This window comes from Athene noctua, chromosome 1, assembly GCF_965140245.1.
Source record: "Athene noctua chromosome 1, bAthNoc1.hap1.1, whole genome shotgun sequence".
Lineage (NCBI taxonomy): Eukaryota > Metazoa > Chordata > Aves > Strigiformes > Strigidae > Athene > Athene noctua.
The window spans coordinates 263,488,048-263,512,813 of record NC_134037.1 but is presented as its reverse complement, the minus strand read 5'-3'; the positions used below and the strand labels follow the sequence as shown (position 1 = coordinate 263,512,813).

The following is a 24,766-nucleotide window of genomic DNA, read 5'->3' as shown; positions in this document are numbered from 1 at the left end:
TGTATTTATGGGGTTCGGCACCGGGGAGGTGGGGTTTGGCGGCGGAGGGTGTTGCTGGATGGGGTTTAGCGACGGGCGACGACTTGGCCTGCTCCGGTCACTGCCGGGGGGGACCCGGGGCATGGGGGGGGGGGTGAGGAAAGCGCTGGGGTGTGGGGGGGGTTGTCCGGCTCCTTGGGCTGACCAGGGATGGGGGGGAGGTGGGGAGGTGATGCAGGGTCGTGGGACATGGTAGAGTGATGGGGACATGGGATACAGCGATGGGGACGTGGGACACGGAGTGATGGGGACGTGGGACACGGAGTGATGGGGACGTGGGACATGGCTGAGTGATGGGGACATGGGACATGGAGTGATGGGGGTGTGGGACACGGAGTGATGGGGATGTGGGACAGTGTGATGGGGACAAGGGCGATGGAGTGATGGGGACATGGGACATGGAGTGATGGGGATGTGGGACACGGTGGTGGGGATGTGGGACAGTGATGGGGACAAGGGCGATGGAGTGATGGGGACATGGGACACGGAGTGATGGGGATGTGGGACACGGTGGTGGGGACAAGGGAGATGGAGTGATGGGGACATGGGACACGGAGTGATGGGGATGTGGGACAGTGGTGGGGACAAGGGAGGTGGAGTGATGGGGATGTGGGACATGGGTGAGCAATGGATGTGGGACATGGAGTGATTGGGACATGGGACATGGCTGAGTGATGGGACATGGAGTGGTGGGGATGTGGGACATGGCTGAGTGATGGGGACATGGGAGAGAGTGTGATGGGGACACGGGACACGGCTGAAGGATAGGACATGTGACATGGGGACATGTGACACGGCTGGGCAGTGGGAACATGGGACACGGCTGAGTGACGGGACATGGAGTGACAGGGATGTGGGACGCGGCTGAGCGATGGATCGTGGTACCCAGACCCTGGAGCTGAGATCCCAGAGCAAAGCTCACCCCAAGCCCTGACCCCTTCCTGCCCTTGCACCCGTCATGGCCTTGCACCCGTCATGTCCCTGCACCCGTCACCTCCCCATGGTGCGGGGCAGGGTTTCCCCCCCCCAGCCCCTGGCGCGGGCACAGCCCCCCCCCATTTCCCAGCTTCTCCTGGCTTTTCCTTTGGGAATTCAGCCGGTTCCACCCATTTTCCCTGGGTGGCTCCAGGGGTGCCGGGGGCTGGGGGGTGCTCAGCTCGAGAGGGAGTATTTTGGGGTGCCATGATGGTGCTGGCCCTGCAGATGGGGCACCTGAGCACCTGCTCTCTGAAAAAAAAAAAAAAAAAAAAAAGGTGTTTTTTCAGGGTGAGAGTGTCCACAGTGTTGGTGGGAACCCAGCGGGACGTCCCCGACCCACCACCCTCACCCAACTGGGACAGGCAGGAGGGAGACAGCCAAGGGGGACAGGATGGGATGGGGACAGGGGACAAAATGGAGATAGACAGGAAGGGGGACAGGCAGGATGGGGCTGAGGACAGGGCAGGATGGAGCTGGGATGGAATAGGGACAGGGAGGGTGGGGACAGGATGGGATGGGGACAGAAATGACAGGGACAGGCAGGATGGGGACAGACAAGAGGGGGACAGGGACGATGGGGAGAGGCAGGATGGGGACAGGGACGATGGGGACAGACAAGAGGGGGACAGGGACGATGAGGAGAGGCAGGATGATGCTGGGGCAGGATGGGGACAGACAAGAGGGGGACAGGGACGATGGGGACGGGCAGGATGGGGACAGGACGATGGGGACAGTCAGGATGATGCTGGGGCAGGATGGGGACAGGCAGGATGGGGCCCAGCACCGCCCCCCCGCCCCCCAGCCAGCGTGGCGAATCCGGGGCACCCCCCCACCCTCCCACCCCCCCTCACCCCCCTCAAGGCGGGGCCTCCCCGCCCCTCCGCCCTCCGCCCTCCGCCCTCCTCCCTCTCCCGGCGGCGGCGGCGGCGGCTGGATGCGGGGCTTGGGGGCGCTGGGGCTGGGGGTGCTGCTGGTGCTGGTGCCCCCCCCCGCCCCAGCTGAGACCTACACGGCCATGCTGAGCGTCCGGAGGGCGCTGGGCTCCGAGGGCCGCCTGCTCCGCCGGCTCCGCGCCTACCTGCGGGAGGAGAGCGGCCGCCTCCGCCGCCTCGCCAGGTACCGGACCCCCCCCGCACCCCCTGTCGTGGTCACGCGTGGGTGCTCCCCCCCCGTCTCTTCCCCTCTAAGCACCCATAGGGTGGGTGCTGCCCTGGCAGGGAGGGAAGGGGGGGTTAAAGCAGCTCACCCCCCCACACCCCCCGCCTCCAGCACCCAATTTTTGGGGGTGCCCCTAAAGAGGAGTTTGGGGTATCGTTGGTGGATGGGGAGAACAGCCCGGACACTGCCACGCCCCCCCCAGCCATGTCCCAGGAGGAGGATGTGGTGTCCCCAACCCTGGGCTGGGGACCGGGGATGTGGGTCACAGCCCCCCCCGGCACGGGCCGTCCCCACGTACCCACCAGAGATGGGGGCCACCCCCTGCGGTGGGGTTTCCTCACCCCGGCTTGGCCAAAAAGTGGGTGCTCGGGCAAAACTGCCCCACTCTGGGGGGGGGAGCTAGAGCCTGGACCCCCACCCCAGGGGTGTCACCACCCGGGAGCATCACTCAGAGTGTCACCCAGTGGGTGCCTTGCAGGTTTTATGAGAAGGTCCAGGCGCTGCACCAGGACCCCAAGGCCTCAGTGGACAACCCCTTGTTGGCCTTCAGCCTCATCAAGCGTCTTCACTCCGACTGGCCCAATGTCATCTACAGCAACGAGGCCACCGAGAACACCCAGGGTATGGGGGATGCTTGGCCACGTGTCCCTTCTGTCACCTGGGGAGAGCCGGGAGGGGTGGAGGAGCAGGAGGATGGATGGAGGAGCAGGAGGGTGTGTGGAAGAGGAGGAGGATGGATGGAGGAGCAGGAGGATGGATGGAGGAGCAGGAGGATGGGTGGAGGAGCAGGAGGATGTGTGGAAGAGCAGGAGGATGGATGGAGAAGCAGGAGGATGGGTGGAAGAGCAGGAGGATGGGTGGAAGGACAGGAGGATGGGTGGAAGGACAGGAGGATAGATGGAGGAGCAGGAGGATGGGTGGGGGAGCAGGAGGATGGGTGGAAGAGCAGGAGGATGGGTGGAGGAGCTGGAGGATGGATGGAGCAGCAGGAGGATGGGTGGGGGAGCAGGAGGATGGGTGGAGGAGCAACATGTGAGGTCCCCAGGGATGGAGACGGACTGATAGAGGCGATTGCACCCCAAAAGCTCATTAATCCCCTCCATTCACCCCATTACCCCCCTCAGCACTCCATGCTGGCTTCAAGGAAGTGGAGCAGGAGCTGCCTGGAGCCGAGGACCTGGATGGGGCTGCCCGGGCCCTGATGCGGCTGCAGGACGTCTACGCGCTCAGCGTCAAGGGCTTGGCCAACGGCGTCTTCCAGCGAGCCGGCGCCGGCCGGCCGCCCCTCTACAGCCCCAGCCGACGCGTGTCCCTCTCCGCCGACGATTGCTTTCACGTGGGCAAGGTGAGGGCAAGAGCCATTGACCCCCCCAAAAAGCTTTTCCAGCCCAGGATGTTGCTTCCGTAGGGATAGACGTTGGGTTTTCTTCTCACACGGATGCGGAGGGGCCCCTCTGACTCAGCCCACAGGCATCCGCCCGCCGGCCGTCGCCTCTCGGCTCTCACCCAAATAATGGGGCTTCTCGCTGCTTTGGGGCTCAGGGAAGGGAAGAGCTGAGCTGGTGGCCTGGGGGAGACCTCCCGCCCCAGCAACCTGGTTGGGTATGGGGTTGGTCCCTGCCCAGGGCTCAAAGTGGGTCCGTAAATCCCTGGGAGGGGATTTGGGTGCTTTGCTAGAGGTTTTTGTTCAGGGCAGGGTCCTCCGAGTGTCACTGCAGAGCTGGGATGGAGTGTCAGAGCATGGGATGGGATGGATGGGATGGGATGGGATGGGATGGGATGGGATGGGATTGTATGGGATGGGATGGGATGGGATGGGGTGGGATGGGATGGGATGGGATGGGATGGATGGGATGGGATGGGGTGGGATGGGATGGGATGGGATGGGGTGGGATGGGATGGGATGGGATGGGATGGGGTGGGATGGGATGGATGGGATGGGATGGGATGGGATGGGATGGGATGGGGTGGGATGGGATGGGATGGGATGGGGTGGGATGGGATGGGATGGGATGGGATGGGGTGGGATGGGATGGGATGGGATGGGGTGGGATGGGATGGGATGGGATGGATGGGATGGGATGGGATGGGACAGGGTGAGGTGGAAGGGGAGGTGCAGGGGGAGATGGAAATGGGGATGTGGATGGATGAGGATGGGACAGGAAAGGCAGGGAAGGGGCAGGATGGGGATGGCGTGGGAGGGGATGGGGATGGGGATGCAAAAGAGACAGGATGTGATGGGCCAGGATGGGTGGGAATCACAATGGGATGGGATGACATGGCAGAGGGATGGGATAGAATGGGATGGAGTGGGACAGGGCAGGGAGGGGATGGGGGTGGGATTGGGATGAGAAGGGGACGGGATGGGTCAGGGGGGATGGGGATGGGGGTGGGAGGGGACAGGAGGGGATGGGAAGGGGTAGTGCAGGGATGGGATACAAGCCAGGCGGGTCCCGTCGGAGGGTCTGGGGACACGCTGCCTTGCAGGTGGCGTACGACACGGGTGACTACTACCACTCCATCGCGTGGCTGGAGGAGGCCGTTGGCCTCTTCCGCCTCTCCTACGGCAGCTGGAACCCTGAGGACAGGAGCAGCCTGGAGGATGCTCTGGACCATCTCGCCTTCTCCTACTTCATGGTACGGCCACGAGTCCCGTCCCCATCCCCGCGGTGCCTGGCAGAGCTGAACTGTGGGCAGGGGGATGCTCACGGGCTCTCCGCTCCACCCATCCAGGCTGGAAACATCTCCCATGCCTTGAGCCTCTCCAAGGAGTTTCTCTACTACGGTACGTGGGGCAACTTCTGATGTGGCAGGAGGTGGGGAGAAGTTTTGGGGTGTCTCCATCACTTCTGCACGGCACCAGCCTCCCTCACCCCATTTCTTGTCCTCCCCGTGGGGTAATTCTCCGGGGACTGATGCCGTGGGGATGGGGACAGGGCATTTCGGGTGACACCACCTCTCCGGCAGACCCCAGTAACCGAAGGGTGGCGAGGAACGTGGTCAAGTACGAGAAGCTGCTGGAGATGGGGACGGCGACGAGCGCCGGACCCCTGCGGCGCCCCAACGGCACCCGCCTGCAGAGCCGCGACGCTTACGAGGAGCTGTGCCAGCGCCCGGGGGGGCAGGTGGGGCTGGCAGGGGGTTGTTACAGTCCCGCACCCCACCGCTGTCCCCCTCCTCATGCCCTCCTTGGTCCTCTCTCTCCCCAGCCATCCCCGGAGCAGCTTCCAGGCCTTAGCTGCTCCTACGAGACCAACGGCAGCCCCTACCTCCTGCTCCAGCCTGCCAAGAAGGAGGTGGTCCAGACCCGGCCCTACGTGGCTTTGTACCACGATTTTATCAGTGACACTGAGGCCGAGACCATCAAGGGGCTGGCGGGACCCTGGGTGAGTGGTCCCTGTCCCCAGGGATGTCCCTCTCCTGGAGGAGGATGCCCCAAGAACATGGTCAGGATGGACCACCTTGAGCATGCAAAGATAGGAGAGGGTTTAAGCCAGGGTTTAGCCAAAGCTTCCTGCAGCAAGAGCCCCCCCCAAAAGTCTCTGGGGAGAAACCAGGTCCACGCATGCCCCTAAACCCCTTCCCAGCCAGGCTTGACTTGGTGACACCCAACTGTGATGGATCCAGTTGCATCCATCACCCCAGTGGGACACCTTGGGGTGGGAATGTTTGGCCACCAGCTGGTATAAACCCCCCAGTTCCAACCCCAACCGGGGTCCCTGCGTGGTGCGGGGGTCCCCATCTGCAGCAGCATCCCCCTCCTCCAGCTGCAGAGGTCCGTGGTCGCCTCCGGGGAGAAGCAGCAGAAAGCCGAGTACCGGATAAGCAAGAGGTAGAAGCCACCCCACCCCTTGTCCTCCAGCCAGCGGGACCACCATGGCCCCCTTGCCACCACCGAGGTGGCAGTGGAGCCACGCTGGGGAGGCCTGGGTCCTCCACACCCAGCAGTGCCACACGTGAATTTGGGGGGGGGGGGGGCTGAAGGTGGGGTGCTCCCGCAGCGCCTGGCTGAAGGACACCGCTGACCCGGCGGTGCGGGCGTTGGAGCAGCGCATCGCTGCCGTCACCGGCCTGGACCTGCGGCCGCCCTACGCCGAGTACCTGCAGGTGGTCAACTATGGGTTGGGAGGCCACTACGAGCCACACTTCGACCACGCCACGGTCAGGGGGCTGCTGGGGTGGTCTGGGGGTGGTCCCTGGGGTGGTCTCTCAGATGGTCACCAGGCTGGTCCCTGGGATGTTGGTGGAACTGGTCCCTGGGGTGGTCTCTGGGCTGATCCCTCAGATGTTCCTGGAGGTGGACACTGGGGTGGTCCCCATGGGATCCCCGGGATGGTGCCCGGAGCAGGGGGGGGGTCCCTGGGGTGATCTGGGGATGGTCCCTGGGATGTTCTTGGAACTGGTCCCTGGGGTGGTCTTTGGTCTCTGGGCTCGTCCTTCAGATGTCCCTGGGGTTGACCTTGGGGTGGTCCCTATGGAATGGTGCCCAGAAGGGGGGTCCTCAGGGCGGTCCCTGGGGTGGTCATGGAGTGACCTGGGGATGGTACCTGGGATGTTCTTGGAACTGGTCCCTGGAGGTGGACCCTGGGGGGGTCCCCATGATGCTCCTGGGATGGTTGCCTGGAGCAGGGAGGGCCCTGGATGATCCCTGGGGGTGTCCCCATGGTGATCCCTGGGATGTTCCTGGGAAGGGAGGGAGGGAGGGAGGGAGAGACAAGAAGGGAGAGGGAGAGTGTTCCCTAGGGGGCAGCTCAGAGCCACCAGCTCTGTTAGGGCGTGAGGTGCCTCCAGGCTGAGCTGTGCCAGCGTGGGACTGACCGTCCCCACCCCCTTGCTCTTGGGGCAGTCCAGGAAGAGCCCCCTTTACAGAATGAAGTCGGGCAACAGGATCGCCACGGTCATGATCTACGTGAGTCCACCCTCATTTCCAGACCTAGAGAGACTGCACTTGCTTGGTCATCAGTAGGGTTCAGAGTGAACAGGGTTTGAGAGGGGCGAGGGCAGCCCTAAATCAGACTGTGGTGGGGTGTTAAATGACATCTGCAGAGTATTTAAGAGCTTGTGCCATGCTGTAGCGAGGGAAACACAGTTGGGGACCGAGGGAGGTTTTGTGCCTCAGTTTCCCTGTGCAAAGCAGCCACATCACAGGGGGAAGGGCAAGGCCATGGCTCATATTTTTTGCTCCTTTTCCTTCTTTGCTCCTTTTTCAGCTGAGCGCGGTGGAGGCCGGCGGCTCCACGGCCTTTATCTACGCCAACTTCAGCGTGCCCGTGGTTAAGGTGAGGGGGACCCGCACGAGCCCCCCCGGTAGCGGAGAAGGGGGGATGCTGCTCTCTTGTGTCTCGTCTCTCGCAGGGGCGTTGTGGCTGAGCCTGTCCCGATGCCAAACCCCAACCCCGGGGCTCCCTGATCTGTTTTGGGGTGCCAAAGCCCACCCTGGAGTTCCTGGCTCCCTTCGAGGGTTCCCAAACCTTGATCCCGCAGCTCCCAGCTCTGTTTTGGGGTGCCAAACCCTAACCCCGGGGCTCCCATCTGTGTTTTGAGATGCCCAAATCCAATCCCGGGGATCCCAGCTCTATTTTGAGATGCCAAAACCCTAAACCCAGGACTCCCAGCTCTGTTTTAGGGGTGTCACACCCCAGCCCTTGGGTTCCTGGCTGTTTTGGGGTGCCAAACCCAATTCTGGGGCTCCTGGCTCTATTTTAGGGTACCAAACCCCAACCCCAGCACTCCCAGCTCTGTTTTAAGGGTTACAACCCCAGCCCTTGGGCTCCTGCCTGTTTTGGGGTGTTACACTCCAACCCCAGGGCTCCCAGCTCTATTTTGGCATTCCAAACCCCAATTCTGGGGCTTCCAGCTGTTTTTGGGGTGCCAAACCATTCTGGGGCTCCTGGTTCTGGTTTTGGGGTGCCAAAGCCCAACCTTTAGGTTCCTGCCTGTTTTGGGGTGCCAAGCCCCAACCCCGGGGCTCTCAGCTTTGTTTTGAGGTTCCAAATCCCAATTCTGGGGCTCCTAGCTCTGGTTTAGGGCATCAAACCCCAATCCCAGGACCCCCAGCTCTATTTTGGGATTCCAAACCCCGATTCTGGGGCTCCGGGCTGTTTTAGAGGTGCCAAACTCCAATCCTTGGGCTCCTGCCTGTTACGGGGTGCCAAAACTCAACCCCAGACTGTTTTTGAGTTCCAAATCCCAATTCTGGTGATCCCAGCTCTGGTTTTGGGGTGCCCAAACCATTCTGGGGCTCCTGGTTCTGTTTTAGGGGTGCCAAACCCCAACCCCAGGGCTCTCAGCTCTGGTTTTGGGGTTCCAAATCCCAATTCTGGGTCTCACAGCTCCGGTTTTGGGGTGCCAAACCCCAACCCCAGGGCTCTGAGCTTTGTTTTGGGGTTCTAAATCCCAATTCTGGGGCTCACAGCTCCAGTTTTGGGGTGCCAAGCCCCAACCCCAGGGCTCTCAGCCTTGTTTTGGGGTTCCAAACCCCTCTTCTGGGGCTTGTGGCTCTGGTTTTGGGGTGCCAAACCCCGGGGCTCCCTCTCTGCTCTGCAGAACGCGGCTCTCTTCTGGTGGAACCTGCGGAGGAACGGGGACGGGGATGGGGACACGCTGCACGCCGGCTGCCCCGTCCTGGCCGGGGACAAGTGGGGTGAGAGACAGTCCCTGGTGTCACCCTGGGGTGACACACGGGTGGAGGGGGAGTTCTTCCGGCCAGGGGTGAGCGAGAGGGGCTGGGAACCCAGAAAAATCCGGGGTAACAGGGAAAAAAAAAATCACTGATACCGGAGTGGGGTCAGGGAGGGGTGCAGGGGGACGGAGACAGACGGGGCTGCTTGTCCTTGTCCCTTCCAGTGGCAAATAAGTGGATCCATGAGCACGGGCAGGAGTTTCGGCGGCCATGCGGCACCGATGCACAAGACTGAGGCGCCGTGGGCTCAAGGAGGTGGCACCCATGGGTGGCAAAGCCTCCCCGGCGCAGCTGGGGGTGTCCCCAAGGCTGGCAGCAAGAGGAGGGAGGGAAGGGGGTGGCAGCAGTGTGAGGTGTTATTGGGGGCGGTGGCACTTGCTCAGCCATGGCTGAATCTGGTGAAAATAAAGTCAAAAGACACTAAATTGGAGTTTGAGGGAAATATCTCGGTGCGGTACCCGCTGGGAGGTGTGTATGTGTCTGCGTCCCCCCATTCCTGATTCCAGCCTGGACCCTAAACTCACCTTCAATCCCCTTTCTCCAGCCCTAGGTGAAAAGTCTCTCTGCTAAAAGGACTGGCAGTTAGTGACACAGTAGTTCTATGTTAATCAGTAGGCTTCAGAGTGAACACAATGGCCATAGAGGATTAGAACAAAGACAGTACCTTATCCATCCTCAAATAAACCTGCTGCAGTGCCTGGCTGCATCTTGTGCAGCCCCCCACTCCGTTCTTGTCCCAGCAACAGCACAGGGACCCCCTCCCTTGCACCCCACAAGGGCTGTTTTGGGGTTTGGTTTTTTTTTGCAGGGCAGGGGCTGTAAGAGGGACCTTGGGGAGGGAGAAGGCAGCCGTTGCCTTGCAGTCGCCCTGGCCCCCAGCCTGCCCGTGCTCAGAGCACGCCCGAGCCAGCGCCGCTCCCCCGGGGCCCCGCACACAAGCTCCCTTTCTCCGGCCCGACCGCAGCACCTGCGTGACTTGAAGGCAAAAAAAGAGGCAGCAAGGCTCTCCGGCAGCACCCGGAGATCGGGCAGGGTCCCCGCATCGCTCTCTCTGGGTGTTTGGGATGGGGGGGAAGAGCCCGGCTGAATTGGGGATCAAGCTGGAGGACGCCATCCTCCCCCCCCCTCCCCGACTCCACATCCATCCAGCCTCACGGATGCGACATCTGGATGAGACTAAAACCCTCCTGGACGGAGAGGGACGGGGGGGAGTACGACCTGGGGAGACTCAGGTCCCCGAGACAGGGGGTCCAGGCCACCCCATCACCTCTCAGCCTCTTTGCTAGTTAGAAGGAAAAGGATAAAAATTGGGGAAGGGGATAGAAACACCAAGCCAAGGTCTCCCAGCGCTCAAAAACGTGCATTTTATCACTCGGTGGCTGTGTTTATCCAGATTAACCCTTCTGTAGGCACATGGGGCAGGAAGAGGCTCCAGGAACCCTTTCCAGCTCTGTTAAGCCTGCTTGAATGTGAGACTTTGCAAAATTTCAAAGCAAATTTCCCCAAATTCCTGCTCTTCAGCTAGGCACAACACCCCCCCCACCCCCCCCCCACTATTTTCAGAATATTATAAAACACACGGTTCAACGCAGCACAGGTCACTTAACAGCCAGAGCGCCGTGGTTTATTACTTGCAGATGTTTCTGTACACGTGGGAGCCATCGGGAAAGGGAGAGGAAAAAGCAAAAGCCGTGGTTAAAGCATTCCCCCCACCACCACCACCTCCTCCCCACACTGGAGAAGGGATGGGGGAATATTCTGGATGACAAGACGCTTCTGTGAGTCACCAGAAAAAGCCAAGGGTTGGGGCTGGGCCAGGATCGACACCCTTCCTCCGCAGGCTGCTCCGAGGAGCCCGAGGACTGCAGCTGAAGGGAAAGAAGGAGTTCCTACCCCAGGCTTTTCACAAATGCTTTATTTGTAGGCAAGAGAAACGGACACGGAACAAAACACGAAGAGGATGAGGCTGACGCGGGACACAGAGCGCGGTCTCTGGAGAACTGACACACACGCACACACACATTTTCCTTCTGGAAAGAGCAGCACATGGTAAGAGGTCAGCCTGCCAGACTGGGAAAGCTTGGTTTAAACCAGTCAAGCATCCAACAGCAAAGCTGGGAGCAAACACCCAAGCGCTATCCCGCAGGTTTCGGATGCTTTAGGGACAAGGGGGCGAGGGTGCAGCGTTACCAGATGGATCGGGGCAGATGATCCAGCCCAGGGAGGCAGGTTTGGGCAACACAAACGGCAGTTTGAGGTCGTGAGCGGAACGCCAGGCTCAGAGACGGGTGTTATAACGCACCGGGGCCAAGTTTTCTTAGAAGTGGCAACCCATCAACTATTTTTTTGGACCTTACCTGAAGATCTAAGGTTTAGATTTTCAGGAGCGTCAAGCACCAGTTCAAACCAGCGAAGGGCTGACTGCCAGCCCCCTTCAATGCTCAGATAAAAGGCAATAGTGGAGGGGAGGAGAAACATCAGTGCTAAAGTCGAGGAGGTGGAGACCATCAGCACAAAGCTGTTCGCTCTCTCCTGCTCCAATACCCATCGGGTGGCTCCTCAAAGACCCTGTTAAATGTGGCAGCACACTGATAACAGTTTTCCGAGTCCTGGCATGGTCTGGCTGAACAAGAAGCCAGCAAGAAGCAGCTTTGCCCTACTGCAATCGCTCAGCCCTGCGTGGCAGAGAGAGGAAAAGCAAGGAGGTTCACTTAGAACTACCTCAGCACAGTATTTACTGGGCTACTGGTGTCACCAATGGGATCTACCACACCACCAGCACTTCTGAGAGCTCTCCAACCACAGGGAGTTTAGAAGTTAGTCCATGCTCTACTGTAGTGCACTTGGGTTTTTTTGGTTTTTTTTTTTTTTTTTTCTCTTGGTTGCAGAGAAAGTGACCTTCCGTCGCAATAAGAATCAGTATTTTTAATTGGCTTTGGTATCATCTCCCACTCACTTTACATCTGGACCAGGGCAGGCTGAAGACAAAAAAAACAAAAAAAAAAAGACAAGGCTCAAAAGAAAAGCGAGTGCTGTAGAGTGACGCGATTCGGGCACCATTTCCACGCCGAGTGCCTGCGTCTGTGTGTATCGATCACCCCGGTCACTAACAGGGTTTTCAAAACACAAGCACGGAGAAACTGTGCTGGCTTACGCGTGTGGGAGGACACGCAGCCAAGCTCTGGGTTCGCAGGATCTGTATTCAAAGCAAAGCTACACAATTCTGCAAGACAGGAAATGTCTTTTTCCAACAATCTCAGCGCTCCCGGAATCTACAAATCGCCGTGGGTTTTGTCTGGTGTATATAAATCCAGGATTATAGCAGGAAAAACCCACCCTGGGTCTGATTTGAAAGATTTAAGAAGTGAACCTAGCAACAAAGCAGCCTCCCAGACTGCATCTCCTGCTCCTGCTCAGCCTTGGGATTTTCCATTGTGAAAGTTTCCACCGATCCTCAAATCCAACGACTGGAACAAAAGCAAGATTTCTAAATAATCAAAAGTGCCAGCGTAAAACCAGCATCCTTTCAATGCAGACAGCCTCTTAACTGCTTTTACACAGAGACAGTACAATGCTGCAGGCTGTGGAAAAACACAGGGAAAAGCTGGTGGTTAGGGGGATATTTTCTAGACGTCCCCATTTTTCACGAGTCGAAGAGAACATTTCTTCTCTCTGCAGCTACTTTCACCACGGCCTGTGCTATCCTTCACCTAAATACCATCTATCTCTGCCTGCAGCTCCCTGAAAAGGGAGAAGAAACAGCAACAGGAGCATTAATATTTTTCAGACAGAAGTACAGTCTCAAAAATGTATGTGGCTCGACATAGCCGAAAGGAATTCCCCCTCCACCCACCCACACGCTATTGCTGCTGCCCCCCATAGGCACCTTTTTCTTTTTTTTTTTTTTTTTTTTTTTTTTTTAAGCCAGCACTACGTGAGCCCCTGAACAGCTACCTAGTCTGTGCAAGTCAGGACTGAGAGCTTGGCACGGAGCAAACGCCACATTAAATAGGCTGTTGAAATATTTATTTTTTTTTTTTCACTCACTTCTCAAATGTTAACAACAAAATATAATTCTGGGGAGCCCGCAGGATTTGGAAACAGTCATTCATTTTTTCCAATGGTGCTTCTACAGAATACAAAACTGATTTGCTTTTGCTTTCCACAGAGGGTTTTGTTTGGTTGTTGTTTTGTTTTGTGGTTTTTTTTTTAAGATCTCACAAACTGTAAAAGCAAATGAAAGGGATAACATGAGAGGCAAACGCAAGGAGTTACCACAACGAGCCACTCCAAGCCAGATCCTCCAAGTTACTTCAGCAGGGAGGAATGTGACTTTACCGAGGTCATTCATGAGTATGACAACAGGCACATGCTTAACTACCCCGTGAAGTGAGACTCCAGACATACACACCGTAGTACTTAATCTCTAACAATTTGAACACAGGATTCACCTGGAAAGGACTGAGAATTTTGCCAATCTGCAGGATACAGCTGGGGAAAGTGCTATTTTGCATCTCAACTACTGAAGAGCCGTGTAATCCATCAGCATCTAAACCAGGGGTGGACATTAACATCAAGATTACATTAAACTAATGCAATAATTAACACGGTGACTTACGGAGGGAAGCGCCAGGAGCCAGCAATTTCTCTTTAACACCTGAGTGCTGATAGCCAAAGTGCCAGGACAGGAGAGCTCTCTGGAGTGAGGTTTTCTTGTCTCTAATTCAGGCATTTCCCACCCTGACGTGTCAGGGAAGGGACACGGAGCAACGCCACGACTGCTGTGTCCAGGGCTCACATGGGAATGAATCAGAGGAGACGAGTGGTTCTCCATCAGGGTGAAGGCCGACGTTGAACCGGGCTTTGCCAGCTCTTCACACCCTCTCCCTTTGCCCCACCTGCACCTCTCAAATGCCAAGAATTCATGGTGGCTCTTGTCACAGGACGTAGGCTTAGACGTGCAACGCAGCTCCCAAATCCGCCCAACAGCACAACTCTGCCTCAGCAAAACAGCATCAGAACACTGCTTTCATCATACAGCATCAAGGGGTTATGGACACAAGGAAAAAAAATTAAAAAAAAAAAAAAAAAAAAAAAGATTTCAGACATCCACCAGCAAGACATTGAGGAAAACTGCCCCAAAACGTGTCTGCTCTTACGCTCAAGCATGATTCTTAGGTGAAAGCAATCTGACAAACTGTCTGTGGATAATTTAACCCTGAAGAAAAGCTCTCAGTGTAACTACTGCATTTACAGGGAAATATGGAAGGCAGGCAGTGAATCGATCTAGGAAGTGACAGTGAAAACAAGGTCTTTCCTCCAATACTGGGGGGAGCATAACACAGCAGCCACCTACACCCCTGCATCAACATCACCAGGACTGACTCCAAGCTCTTCCAGGGTTTTTATCTACCACACATTTTGCATTTTTTTCATCCAAAAGGCGCTGATCTCTGCTCGGTTGTGTGTAGCAGCTATAAGAAGGGAAGCACAAACACATTCCAGGCACAGAGAACGGCCAAACAGGCAAAGTGCCTGCAGACCACGGTGTTACTGCTGCTCTTGGGTCTTCCCCATAAACGCAGGCCCAGAGTCCCCTGCCTGTCATGTGTCTGCAGTAGACGGAGTTATCCCAGGCTCTTTTTCTTGGTGAGAACTTGAAACGAGTATTAAGAAAGCTGCAAGACTCTGAAATGGAGCTCACTGTCCCCCCTCGCCTTTTTTGTTTTACAGTCCAGTCCAACTTTGCACAGGGAAACAGCATCTAAGCTCTTCCCACAGCTTAACCCATAAGGCTGGCGTTGGTGAGACGAAACCTGAGCTCCCAGTGAAGCCGATGCCTCGTCTGCTTTAGGGGAAACGTGTATATAAAAAACAAACCTAAGGGGCACTTCAAAGACGATTAGACGATTCCATGGAGAAATCCTGAAGCCTTTGGCTATGCTGCAATGCCCTCGGTGGATCTGGACTGCCAACGGCCCCTTTGCAGTTGGGTCCAAGAAAGCCTGAGAATTGATGGAGGTCGATATGATCAACTACTTGAGATTTCGGGAGGTTTTTCCTTGTGGCAGCAGAGAGGAGCCCACTTCCAAGGGCCTGAAGAGCTTTTCATGGTCTTCAGTACAAGCTGCTTCCCAGCAAGGAAGTCCCTAAGCATTTACACATTCTGGAGAACTAGTTCTAGGGGATGAATCTCACACCAACTTCTCACTGCTGCTGAACTGGAGAGATGAAAGGATATGGATACATCACAGTGGCCTCTGGTGCAGTTTATTTACAACAGGACTCAGTGCTGGAGAACACCAGGCTATTAACAAGCAGGAAACACACTAGGAGGAAAAAAGGAGAGCGGAAGAAAGGTCACATGTTAAAATCAAGGTGTTCTCTGCAGATATTTGACTCTGCAACACCCTAAATTTAGTTGGGTTACTCAAGGTAAAACAAGGCCAGAAGGAGTCTATCATGCAGGTTAAAATCAGCACTGATGCATTCAACAGTGACTGGTAAGCTACGTAATAGTGAGAAGCACAAAAGCTTAATATGTGGCTGTCTGTGGCTTAAGGACACCAGGCCAGCAAGCCACCTCATTTTCCCAGAGCCTCTTGTTTTAAACCTGCTTTTGAGAGCGTGAGCAGGAGCAACAGGCCTTCAAAGACTCACAGAGATAGCACAGGTTGCCAAATACCTGGTGGGGACAATACAACACCATACAATCCTTTGGTCTTCTCCCTCCCTCCCTCCCTCCCCGTTTACACATCAACCTACAGTATATCCTTTCACTGGATTTAAAATACGCAGTTCACTGTCCTACACTTCTACTGTTTCATCCCCAAGGGCACAGGATAAAGGAGAAAAAAGAAGGAGATCATCCAGTAATACCTCTTTAGCACTGCCAGTCCTACAGCATCACACATTTTGGGGTTTACAGCTTTTGTTGAAGAATTCTTAGCTAAAAAGCAGGAAGACTTTTCAAGACTGTTGAAGAAACCTGCTTATTTTACCATCTACCTGAAAGATGATCCTAAAACAGATTAGGACCTTCTAGGAGGTCTAAGCGTTGGTTTAGTTACTAGCTTTATGGTACTGTAACTAAGGCTCTGGGAGTTTTTCTGATCAACCTTATCAGTCACAACCTACTCTCTCACTGCTGCGTGGCTGATTGCAGAGGCCTGGCTTCTAGAGTTCATCATGACACAAAAACACATGAGATAAGTACAGAAAGTCTGCAACATGAAGCACTCGGCTTTACCTGTCTAATATCACCCGTATTTCTTGGCCAAAGAAGCGTGCAAATTGTTGCCAAAACACAGGGCCTTGATTACTTAAACAAAATGCTATTTAAACTAAATACCACAAAGCTTGTAATCTTGCCTTCTAGCAGGCTGTAAAGAAAGGAATCAGTTAGGGAGGATCTGTTTCGCTCCTCCCCTCCAAGGGAGGAGGTTTCATTAATCCAAGTTAATACGCGAGAAGTTTAGACAGAACACATAAACATCAAATATATCACTGGCTGCGATTCAAAGCTGTTTGTCTACATGTGGTTTTCAGCGTTCTGCTAAAGCTCCAACCTCCCACACCGAGAGCCAAACACGCAGGGAGTAAAAGCAAGAGCTCTGCTCGAGGACTGCACAGCTCCAGCACCCACAGAGCCTTACCACTGGAATCCACCGATGGGCTCTGTAAACCTGTGACGGATCAGGAACGTCGCAACAGCTTCAGCAACCTGAGGGGGGAAAAAAAAATTTTTTTAAAAAATCGGACAGAATTTAAAGGAACGGGAAAATAACAAGAAATCCCGTCAGTTTTCAAAGCCTGCAGCATCTCCAGCAAGAGTTCATGTCCTCAGGACCCTCTTGCTGAACCAAGTTTGCTCCTTTAAAACCAAGAGCTCTCTGTAGAAGACTTTTATATTAAAATAAAAAGGAACTACATGCTTCCACCTTTACTCTGACACTGATCTCACAATCAAGAACTGACCAAACTTTTTCTCCACCTTTTTCAGTAATTCTTACAACAATACCTAAGTCTAGCAGGGAATAAAGGTCTGGAGAAATCATGATGCAAGTTATTCCTATAAAGAATAAATCAAGACAGTAGCCTGACAGTAATAATACTGCTTAGAACGTATATTAAAAAGAATAACAATGTAAGAACTTGGTATGTTTAGATAAAAATCCCTATTTCAGACTGGTAAAGCCAAGCACAGGAAGGCTGAGTTTTACACTCACAGCGGTCAGTGTAGAACAAGCTTTAAAACCAGACGTGTTTCCAACCACAGGCTCCACCACATTCCTGCTTCTATCTGGACACTGACTTCAGCAGTACCCAAAAGCAGCACTGCTCTGTCCATCTGTAAGCTGTTTCAGCAACATTTGGTTTGTATTTGGAAAATGTGAGCCACCCAACTTGGAAAAACAGAGATCAAACCCCTAAAAGCTGCAGTTTAGTACAAGGGAGAACAGAGAACTTCGTGAGGGAATGCAGGGAGGATAAATCCACACTCCACATGGTAAGAGTGTGGAGTTAAACCTGTAACCTAGCCAAGCCCCACGTCACATAACATCTTAGCCTAGGCTTTCCAGACAGCTTAAAAATCTAAGCTGTTTTGCAAATAGCCAGTTAAGACGTCGTGCCAAAAAATGACCCTGAAGTACAACCTCTCCTTTGTCGTAAGCAACAGACGCCTTTTGCATTTAAACCGTGAAGACCGTGATTTATCTAGCTTCAATCCCACAGCGGGGCTCACCTTGTCTGGAGCATCTTCGTGGACTGCATGGCCACACTGCGGGAGAACCTGCATCTGAAACTTCCCTGCAGATCAAGAGAGTCATCACTGGAGCTGCTTTTTAAGTGGTCGTGATTTCTAACAGCAACAGTTTAGGCAAGCAGTTCTTGTGTACACAAGAAACATCTGACACTAGAGCTTTAGAAGCACTGTGAATTTATGAACTCACATTCTTTACAAACAAACCTCATGAACTCTCACTATAGTCGAAGGAAGATCCGGGAAGGCACAGGAGTCTGGGGCAAACTGCACAACACACACAGCAGACAGTTTCCAAAGAAAGCAAGAACCAACTGCTTAATTCATCTTCCCCAGGTGTAACCAGAGCAGGTTCCCAGGACTTAAAACAAAGCTGAAGTTCTTAAGAGCTTCTTGATGCAGGCAAGACTAGCTTTCAGAGTTGGAACTGTTACCAGATCTACCTTAACCTAATGTTTATCCTGTTATCTCAAACTACTTTCCAGTACTGGTTGCTCTGGAAATCAATGAAGCTGGGATGGGAAAAAAAAACCAAAGAAAAAAAGAAAAAAACAACCCCCAAAACATTAATGCAGATGTTGAATCTTGGTCTGATGTCTGCCACAAACACCAGGAGACCAGACAGTTTTGGATGGTCTCAGGTGTTCTAGTCAGGAACATCAGGAATGTAGTTTAAAAGGGAAAAAACAGATTAGAAAGAAGCCCTCACAGACAGTCATTCTGATCCAAAAGTGTGGCAGCTCCATTGCTGGAAACATTGAACACTAGAATGAACAAAAACTATGGCAACAGCACTTCACAACTTCTAATTCAACCTTTCCCTTCTCAATTTCTCCACCTTTTCTACAACCACAGACAGCTCTTTAATGAACATTTGTTTCGATATAGACTGCACCTGGTAAGAGGCCACTCCAGCTATCTCTCTTTTGTGTACCCATAGCAACAAGCTATCATCCAAAAAGAGCATTACAGTAAGGATAGAGTAACAATATTAAATATTTACCTTGCATCTGTCCAATTGTTAGATCTTTATCCAGCCTGTCAACACCTACAATCAAACAAACAGATGTAATGGAGAAAAGCCAGAGAGAACATGACTGTCTAAGCAAGGCTTTACTTGACATTTTGAAAGAGACATTTGGCTTGAAAAACACAAAAGAAACATCATCTCTGACACTCACAAGGATTTTTCACTGATGCACCTCAAGTGAATAAAGTGACAGGAAAGGATCCCAGCCAAAAACGCAAGAACACATGCTTCCCCACAACTTAAACGGGTATTTACTGTGGTTATGCACTGAATTTCCTATCAGGGTACAAAAAGAGCCTATAACTGGCTCTGGAACATTGATAATTTGACTTTCAGTTGAAAAGTTCACATCACACCCGTATCTGCAGGAAAATACCAGAGTAGTAGAGGCTGAAGGGCAGCTTGGATCTGTCCTGTTTGCTCGCCTTCCACATCATACAAGTAAAACACCCACCCAAGAGCAGCAATAGACAGTATGTCATTACGTGCTATTCTAATATTAGGGGCTCTGAATAATTCCAGATCTACATGGATTAAATGGACTCGTTTATGATCTTTCAAGATACATAGAAAAGCCAAGGTGGAAGAGACAGGTCTGCTATTCTCAAGAGAAAGACATCAGCCAAACGCTGACACTATTCTCTAAAATACAAGTGGGACATCACTGAAGTAAACAGCCACTGAACCTGAACAGGACTGGAAAAGACACATACCAGCTAAAAGCAAAAGCTTTGGAGTTGGACAGCTTAGGAAGAGGTTAGATAAACCCCTGAACCAGCCGTCCCAGTACTTTTCTGTTTTCGCCAGTTCAATTCGCCACGTGTATAAATGCTCCTTCTTTGTCTGCAAGGAGGAGAGAGAGCTCTGCATTAGTGATCAGTAAAACAGCTGAAATAAAGTGAACTCAGAGTGCCACTTGGAACAATATATCAAAAAATACTGGCTCCCTCTGGTGGAGCACACACTTCCAGGGGATGACCCTCCTTGCTCCTGAATTGCTCTCCAAATCACAGCCAAAGGAAACGAGTAAGGAACAAGAAAGTCAGCAGGAGCTACACCTATAGATCAAGAGAAGGCTGAGGGATCCAGGGCACTGGAATTGCTATTTTTTACTGACACAAATAGCTCACAACTTGTCTGAACCTTCAGACTTGGCTCCCAGTTAGGTGACACAGAAACCCAAGGGGCTGAGCTGGCTACAACCATTCTCCTCGAGGAATTTACATTCCTAAGTTGCAATTGCCTGTACAACCTCCTGAATGCTACTGTGTCTTGGAAACGAACAAAAATACCACAAAGAGTCAGAAAAGAGCATTCCTCATTAAGGCCAGAAGCCCTATTTCAGGCCACATGTGTTAAATATGTGAGCATCTCAGGTAAGAAAACCAAACACATGCTTTCAGGTAACAATGCAAGACAGAATCAGCAGCACAAGACAAAGAAGAAAAACAACAGTCACAATATAAAGTTTTCGGTCCCTGGAGCTGCTCCATTTTATATGAGAATGATTTGGATAACTGCTGGTGGCTACTCTTGCAGGGGAACATCATGCAAACACAAGCTGAAAACACAGCAAGAAATTCCCTACCTCTGTGTCATCTTCTTTCTTCCTTTTATTGACAGAGCCTCCTCCTTCCTCATCCTCTTCCTCCTCCTCCTCTTCTTCAATAATACCCTCCACTATGGCTTTAGGACATTCAGGACTGGCAGCCCCTTCGCACCTGTGAAAAGAAAACCAGAAGCTGATTCCTTGCCAAAACAAAAAAATAACAGGTTTTAACCGAAAAAATAACAGGTTTTAACCTAAAGTGTTCAGCAATTTCTCAGATACTGGCTGAAAAAAATCCCCTCGAGTTTTAAAAGTAGCTGTGGATGAAAGATAGTCATGACTAGCCACGGGATCAAGCGCCTGCACAGCACATGTATCCCAGTGCAAATATAAATGCAAACGGCCACTCAGAGGAGGCAGAAGTGGTCAAACAATCACCAACAGCTTTTCTTAACGGAGCACAAGACATTTGTAAGGGCTCCACGTATGTCAAGGATTAGAGTGACACAAGAAGTTTACTCTGACCCCTCCCCAAACCCACCTCAGATCACTCCCAAAACGCAGCAGATAATTAAACCATTTCTAAAAGGAAGTGAAAGACCCAGGAGGCCAACCCGATTTAGGGCAAAATTTCTGAAGAGGCATTGGACTAACACTTCTTTCTTAATGTCTGCAGAAAGGCAGACAAACCAAGGAATACACAGCCAGCAGTAGTTAAAACTTTTCAAAACATTTTGCCCCAGGGAAGTTTTGGCCAGGTTTTCTCCAAGTGCCATGATTATTATTCAGTGCTGCTGCTGGTATTAACTGGGACCAAATGATAAGAAATTTGTATTTGCTAGAAGAAATTTTCACTTTCAAGCACATTTACACTCTGTAGTTACAGTACTGTAAACCAGACAAAATGATTTCAAGACATTTAAAAGAAACAAAACCAAAAACCACCTACTGTTTGACTTGACCGACCATAGAAACTCTGGCAGATTCAAGATTTCTTATTTGTCCACTTTTTACACTACGAAAAAAAAAAAAGAGAAGAAGAAATATTTACTGAATAGATTCAGGAACCAGCAGGTCCAGAAACACAGCAAAAACCCACCACAGCTCACCATTTCCCCAAACCATTCCCAAACCTTCTGTTCTCAGAAAGTGTTTGGAGTGGCTCACACTACGTGGCGACTCACTTGAACCCCCTCGTTGTCACTGAAACTGTGAATTTAAAAGACATGTGGGAGAAGTGCTGGGGACAGGGGGACAGGGAGAGGTCAGAAACTACGTGGGTATTTGGTAACAGAACAGGTCTTTCTGTTGTCCAATCTACAAACTTAAACACAAGGCCTCTCCCCTTCAAACTCAACTGCCAAATACATAATTAATTATTGCCAAATCAGAAATAAATCCTGTATTTTACACATGAGATGGATGCCTCTAGTTTCTTCTGCAATAGTTGGGACACTTACAAGGAAGCAGCAATTCAAACCACGAAGCCTTCCATTAGTTGAAACTCTTAGAGGATCCTTCTCCAACGCCTAGCCAAATCTCCTAGGAAATTAATTATCTTTGAGACCTCTCTCCCCTCATCAAATCAGCCAAAGAACTGGCAACAATAGTTGGGGAAGTGAGCGTGAAAGGAGAACAGATGAATTATACAAACTTTGTTTCCTTCGGGAGTCAAGCTACAAAGACAAGACGTTTTGGAGACTACATAAATCCACGCATTACCTCCACTCAATGGCATTCTCAAGGGACTTGAAAGTTTTGGGACGACTCCTTAAGAAGTTCTGCATGCTGTTCAATGCATCCATGGCTGTGCCTAAAAGCAAGTATTTTAACTTTATGGCATCTGATGAAATTACTGCCACATCCCTCTATACAGAACTGGCTACCAGGGAACACCCTCAGAGAGAGCTGGAGCTCACTGGGGATTTACTGCTGTTAAGGAGGGTACAGCTTAGTACTCCTAAACCCACAGTCACACCTGCTCCCACATTAGACAATTAATATTTGAACAGGTAGGACATTCAGACACCAGGAGAAAGCAGTAACCACCCATCAGCACCACGCATTATATAAAAAGCCACCCTCCTCCCTGCTAACAAGAAAGGATTGCAACGACATGATCAGGAAACAGGGAGCCCATTTGGGAAAAGCAAAAGGAGGGGTCACACTAGAAAGACTGCTGTGTAGGTGGCATCTGTTAGAAGGATGGAATTGGCATTGGTTTAAAAACTGGGCAAAACGTTCTGTATTCAGGGATTTGGAGATAAAAAAAAAAAACCAACAAACAACAAACCCAACAACAAAACAGATCAACGTGGAAGACAGAAAGCCAAAGGCACAGAATCCACCCAAGGGTACACACACTTACCTTCCACAACATCGATCATGCACAGACCCAGTAAACTTGGCACCAAATTGGCAACGGCCGTGTGCACGGCGATGGCACCCCCCATGCTGTGCCCAATCAACATGATGGGGGGAGGAAGGTCCCCATACAGAGCTTCAACCACGTTTCCAACGTCTCTGCCAAGAGATAAAAGCACGGTCGGCATCTCCACCGTGATACATTTCTGAAGCAGATTTGTACAGTGGGAAGAGAAAGTACAGATCCAAGGCAGATGTCTGGCTCCAAATCCTGTGCGTATGGTCATTTAACTCACAGGTAACTGAGACAAGTTTATTTTCTTCCTACTGTTTCATCTAGGTACCAATACAGGAAACCATTCAAGCCAATACTTTCCTGAACGAGCATGTCACTTCTGGTTTTATTAACAGAAAGCGTTCATTTAAAATAAATCCCCAAAGAAAACATTTTACATTGACATTAGCTGGTGGGAATTTTAAATAAAAGGTGAGAAAAAGCTGTCAAGTCCTCTTGAATGCAAGCCTAGACTAAGAAATTCACCATTCTGAGAGGAGAAACAGTTTTCAATTAAAAAGAGAAAATAACTGAGCCCTACTGACCAAGGCAAAGACAAACAACACTGAGCACAAGGATTCAGACTCTCTAGGAGCACAGATACTACGAGGCAAGGGGGCAATTTCCCCATCCTTTTCGTAAGACACGTACTTCCAACTGAAGCTGTCACTGCAGTATGTGAAAGCTGGCTGGGGCAATGCACAAAACCCAAAACAGCAGCAGAGCAACTAGAAAATGGAAAAAAAAGTCAAAAAAAAAAAAAAAAAGGTTGACCAGCTTGTTTGCTCTGCCAGAGAAAATTGTTTGAGGATTTGATTTAAAAAAAAAAAAAAAAAGCTGTAATTTAAGGCTCCTGTTTAAAGGCTATTCGGGAGTAACTTTCAAGCTCATTGCTAAGAGAAAAGAAAGGTTTAAAAACAAAAGGAACTTGTTTTCCCCCAATGGCAGTGCTGCTCCAGATCTAAAAAATTCTAATCATTTCATAGGGCATCTCCTCAGGGCAATAACACATCAGGATCTGACAAGGCGTAAGCAGTAGCAATAAGGTATACAATGGAAGTCAGAATACATTTCACACATGGACTCCCCACAACAAACCGAGTGGATTTGTTCATACGAAGGTTACAAAATCCTTCGTGATTTAATTGTAGTCATAGCAAAGAGTCTCTTTGTACTAAATGTGGACATAACATAATGTGCTTAGCAGTGAGTATTTGCTTTTCTTACAGCTTTGTCAAGAGGGGGATTTGCATCCCAAAGCAGGTCGGGGTAGTTTGAAAAAGCAACTCCCTCCACGCTTCAAAGTCTCAGTCTGTGACCCACACTTTGGGGATGCCACCAGTCCAAGGTGGGCACACTCTGAACACTTGCTCAAGGAAGAGCCAAACTGGTGATTTCAAGCTAAAGTGCCCCATTCAGTTATATCACAGGAAAGCATTCTTCTTCTATTAGGAAATCTCTACCAAGTGTTACAGCGCGTTGCAGGTTTAAAGCGTTGGCTGCAATGAAGACACTGATTTTTAAGGTGAGTTTAAACACTGAGGACACCTAGAGAACAACTCCAGTTTGGATTCTGACTCAGCTAAAAGAGGTACAGAATCACAGACTGGTTTGGGTTGGAAGGACCTTAAAGATCATCCAGTTCCACCCCCCTGCCCCGGGCAGGGCCACCTTCCACTAGCCCAGGTTGCCCAAAGCCCCGTCCAACCTGGCCTTGAACCCTTCCAGGGAGGGGGCAGCCACAGCTGCTCTGGGCAGCCTGTGCCAGGGCCTCACCCCCCTCACAGGGAACAATTTCTGCCTCAGATCTCATCTAGATCTCCCCTCTGACAGTTTAAAGCCATTACCTCTTGTCCTATCCCTACACCCCCTGATGACGAGTCCCTCCCCCCGTTCCTGCAGCCCCTTTCAGCCCTGGGGGGCCGCTCTAAGGTCTCCCCGAAGCCTTCTCTTCTCCAGCTGAACCCCCCAACTCTCCCAGCCTGTCCTCACAGGGGGGCTCCAGCCCCCCCAGCATCTCCGTGGCTCCTCTGGCCCCGCTGGAGCAGGTCCGTGTCCTTCTGCTGTTGGTGCCCCCGAGCTGGACCCAGCCCTGCAGGGGGGTCTCCCAGAGCGGAGCAGAGGGGAGAATCCCCCCCTGGCCCTGT

The 24,766-nt window shown here is 52.1% G+C and overlaps 2 protein-coding genes across 6 annotated transcripts in view; one reads left to right on the top strand and one right to left on the bottom strand.

Moving 5' to 3' along the window:
- Positions 1-1,934: 1,934 nt before the first annotated feature.
- P4HA3 (prolyl 4-hydroxylase subunit alpha 3) lies at positions 1,935-9,218 on the top strand. Its single transcript, XM_074919058.1, has 13 exons — positions 1,935-2,133; positions 2,654-2,796; positions 3,300-3,520; positions 4,663-4,812; positions 4,909-4,960; positions 5,143-5,300; positions 5,385-5,561; positions 5,943-6,007; positions 6,177-6,336; positions 7,022-7,084; positions 7,386-7,454; positions 8,722-8,818; positions 9,022-9,218. The coding sequence occupies exons 1-13, from the start codon at positions 1,952-1,954 to the stop codon at positions 9,090-9,092; spliced, it is 1,608 nt and encodes a 535-aa protein (XP_074775159.1). The 5' UTR covers positions 1,935-1,951; the 3' UTR covers positions 9,093-9,218.
- A 2,477-nt stretch (positions 9,219-11,695) lies between these two features.
- The window catches only part of PPME1 (protein phosphatase methylesterase 1), a 33,269-nt gene continuing 20,198 nt past the window's right edge, over positions 11,696-24,766 (bottom strand). For 2 of the 5 annotated variants that reach the window (XM_074919124.1, XM_074919150.1), the window contains exons 6-14: positions 22,569-22,723; positions 21,923-22,013; positions 21,150-21,215; positions 20,240-20,372; positions 19,365-19,494; positions 18,625-18,669; positions 17,604-17,668; positions 16,513-16,580; positions 12,867-15,186 (exon numbers count right to left, since the gene is read on the bottom strand). In XM_074919124.1, coding sequence (XP_074775225.1) covers positions 15,168-15,186; positions 16,513-16,580; positions 17,604-17,668; positions 18,625-18,669; positions 19,365-19,494; positions 20,240-20,372; positions 21,150-21,215; positions 21,923-22,013; positions 22,569-22,723 — 772 coding nt within the window. In that variant the 3' untranslated portion in view covers positions 12,867-15,167. Of the gene's footprint in view, positions 12,439-12,866; positions 15,187-16,512; positions 16,581-17,603; positions 17,669-18,624; positions 18,670-19,364; positions 19,495-19,900; positions 19,904-20,239; positions 20,373-21,149; positions 21,216-21,922; positions 22,014-22,568; positions 22,724-24,766 lie in introns of those variants that run through there. The other 3 variants (XR_012634585.1, XR_012634588.1, XM_074919141.1) reach the window with 3 other exon arrangements.

Excerpts from the sequence above, each read along its gene's own strand:
- P4HA3 (XM_074919058.1), top strand. The coding sequence starts at position 1,952 with ATGCGGGGCTTGGGGGCGCTGGGGCTGGGGGTGCTGCTGGTGCTGGTG. Across the intron at positions 4,961-5,142 it reads CAAGGAGTTTCTCTACTACG|ACCCCAGTAACCGAAGGGTG; the intron begins GTACGTGGGGCA and ends CCTCTCCGGCAG. Across the intron at positions 6,337-7,021 it reads CACACTTCGACCACGCCACG|TCCAGGAAGAGCCCCCTTTA; the intron begins GTCAGGGGGCTG and ends CTCTTGGGGCAG.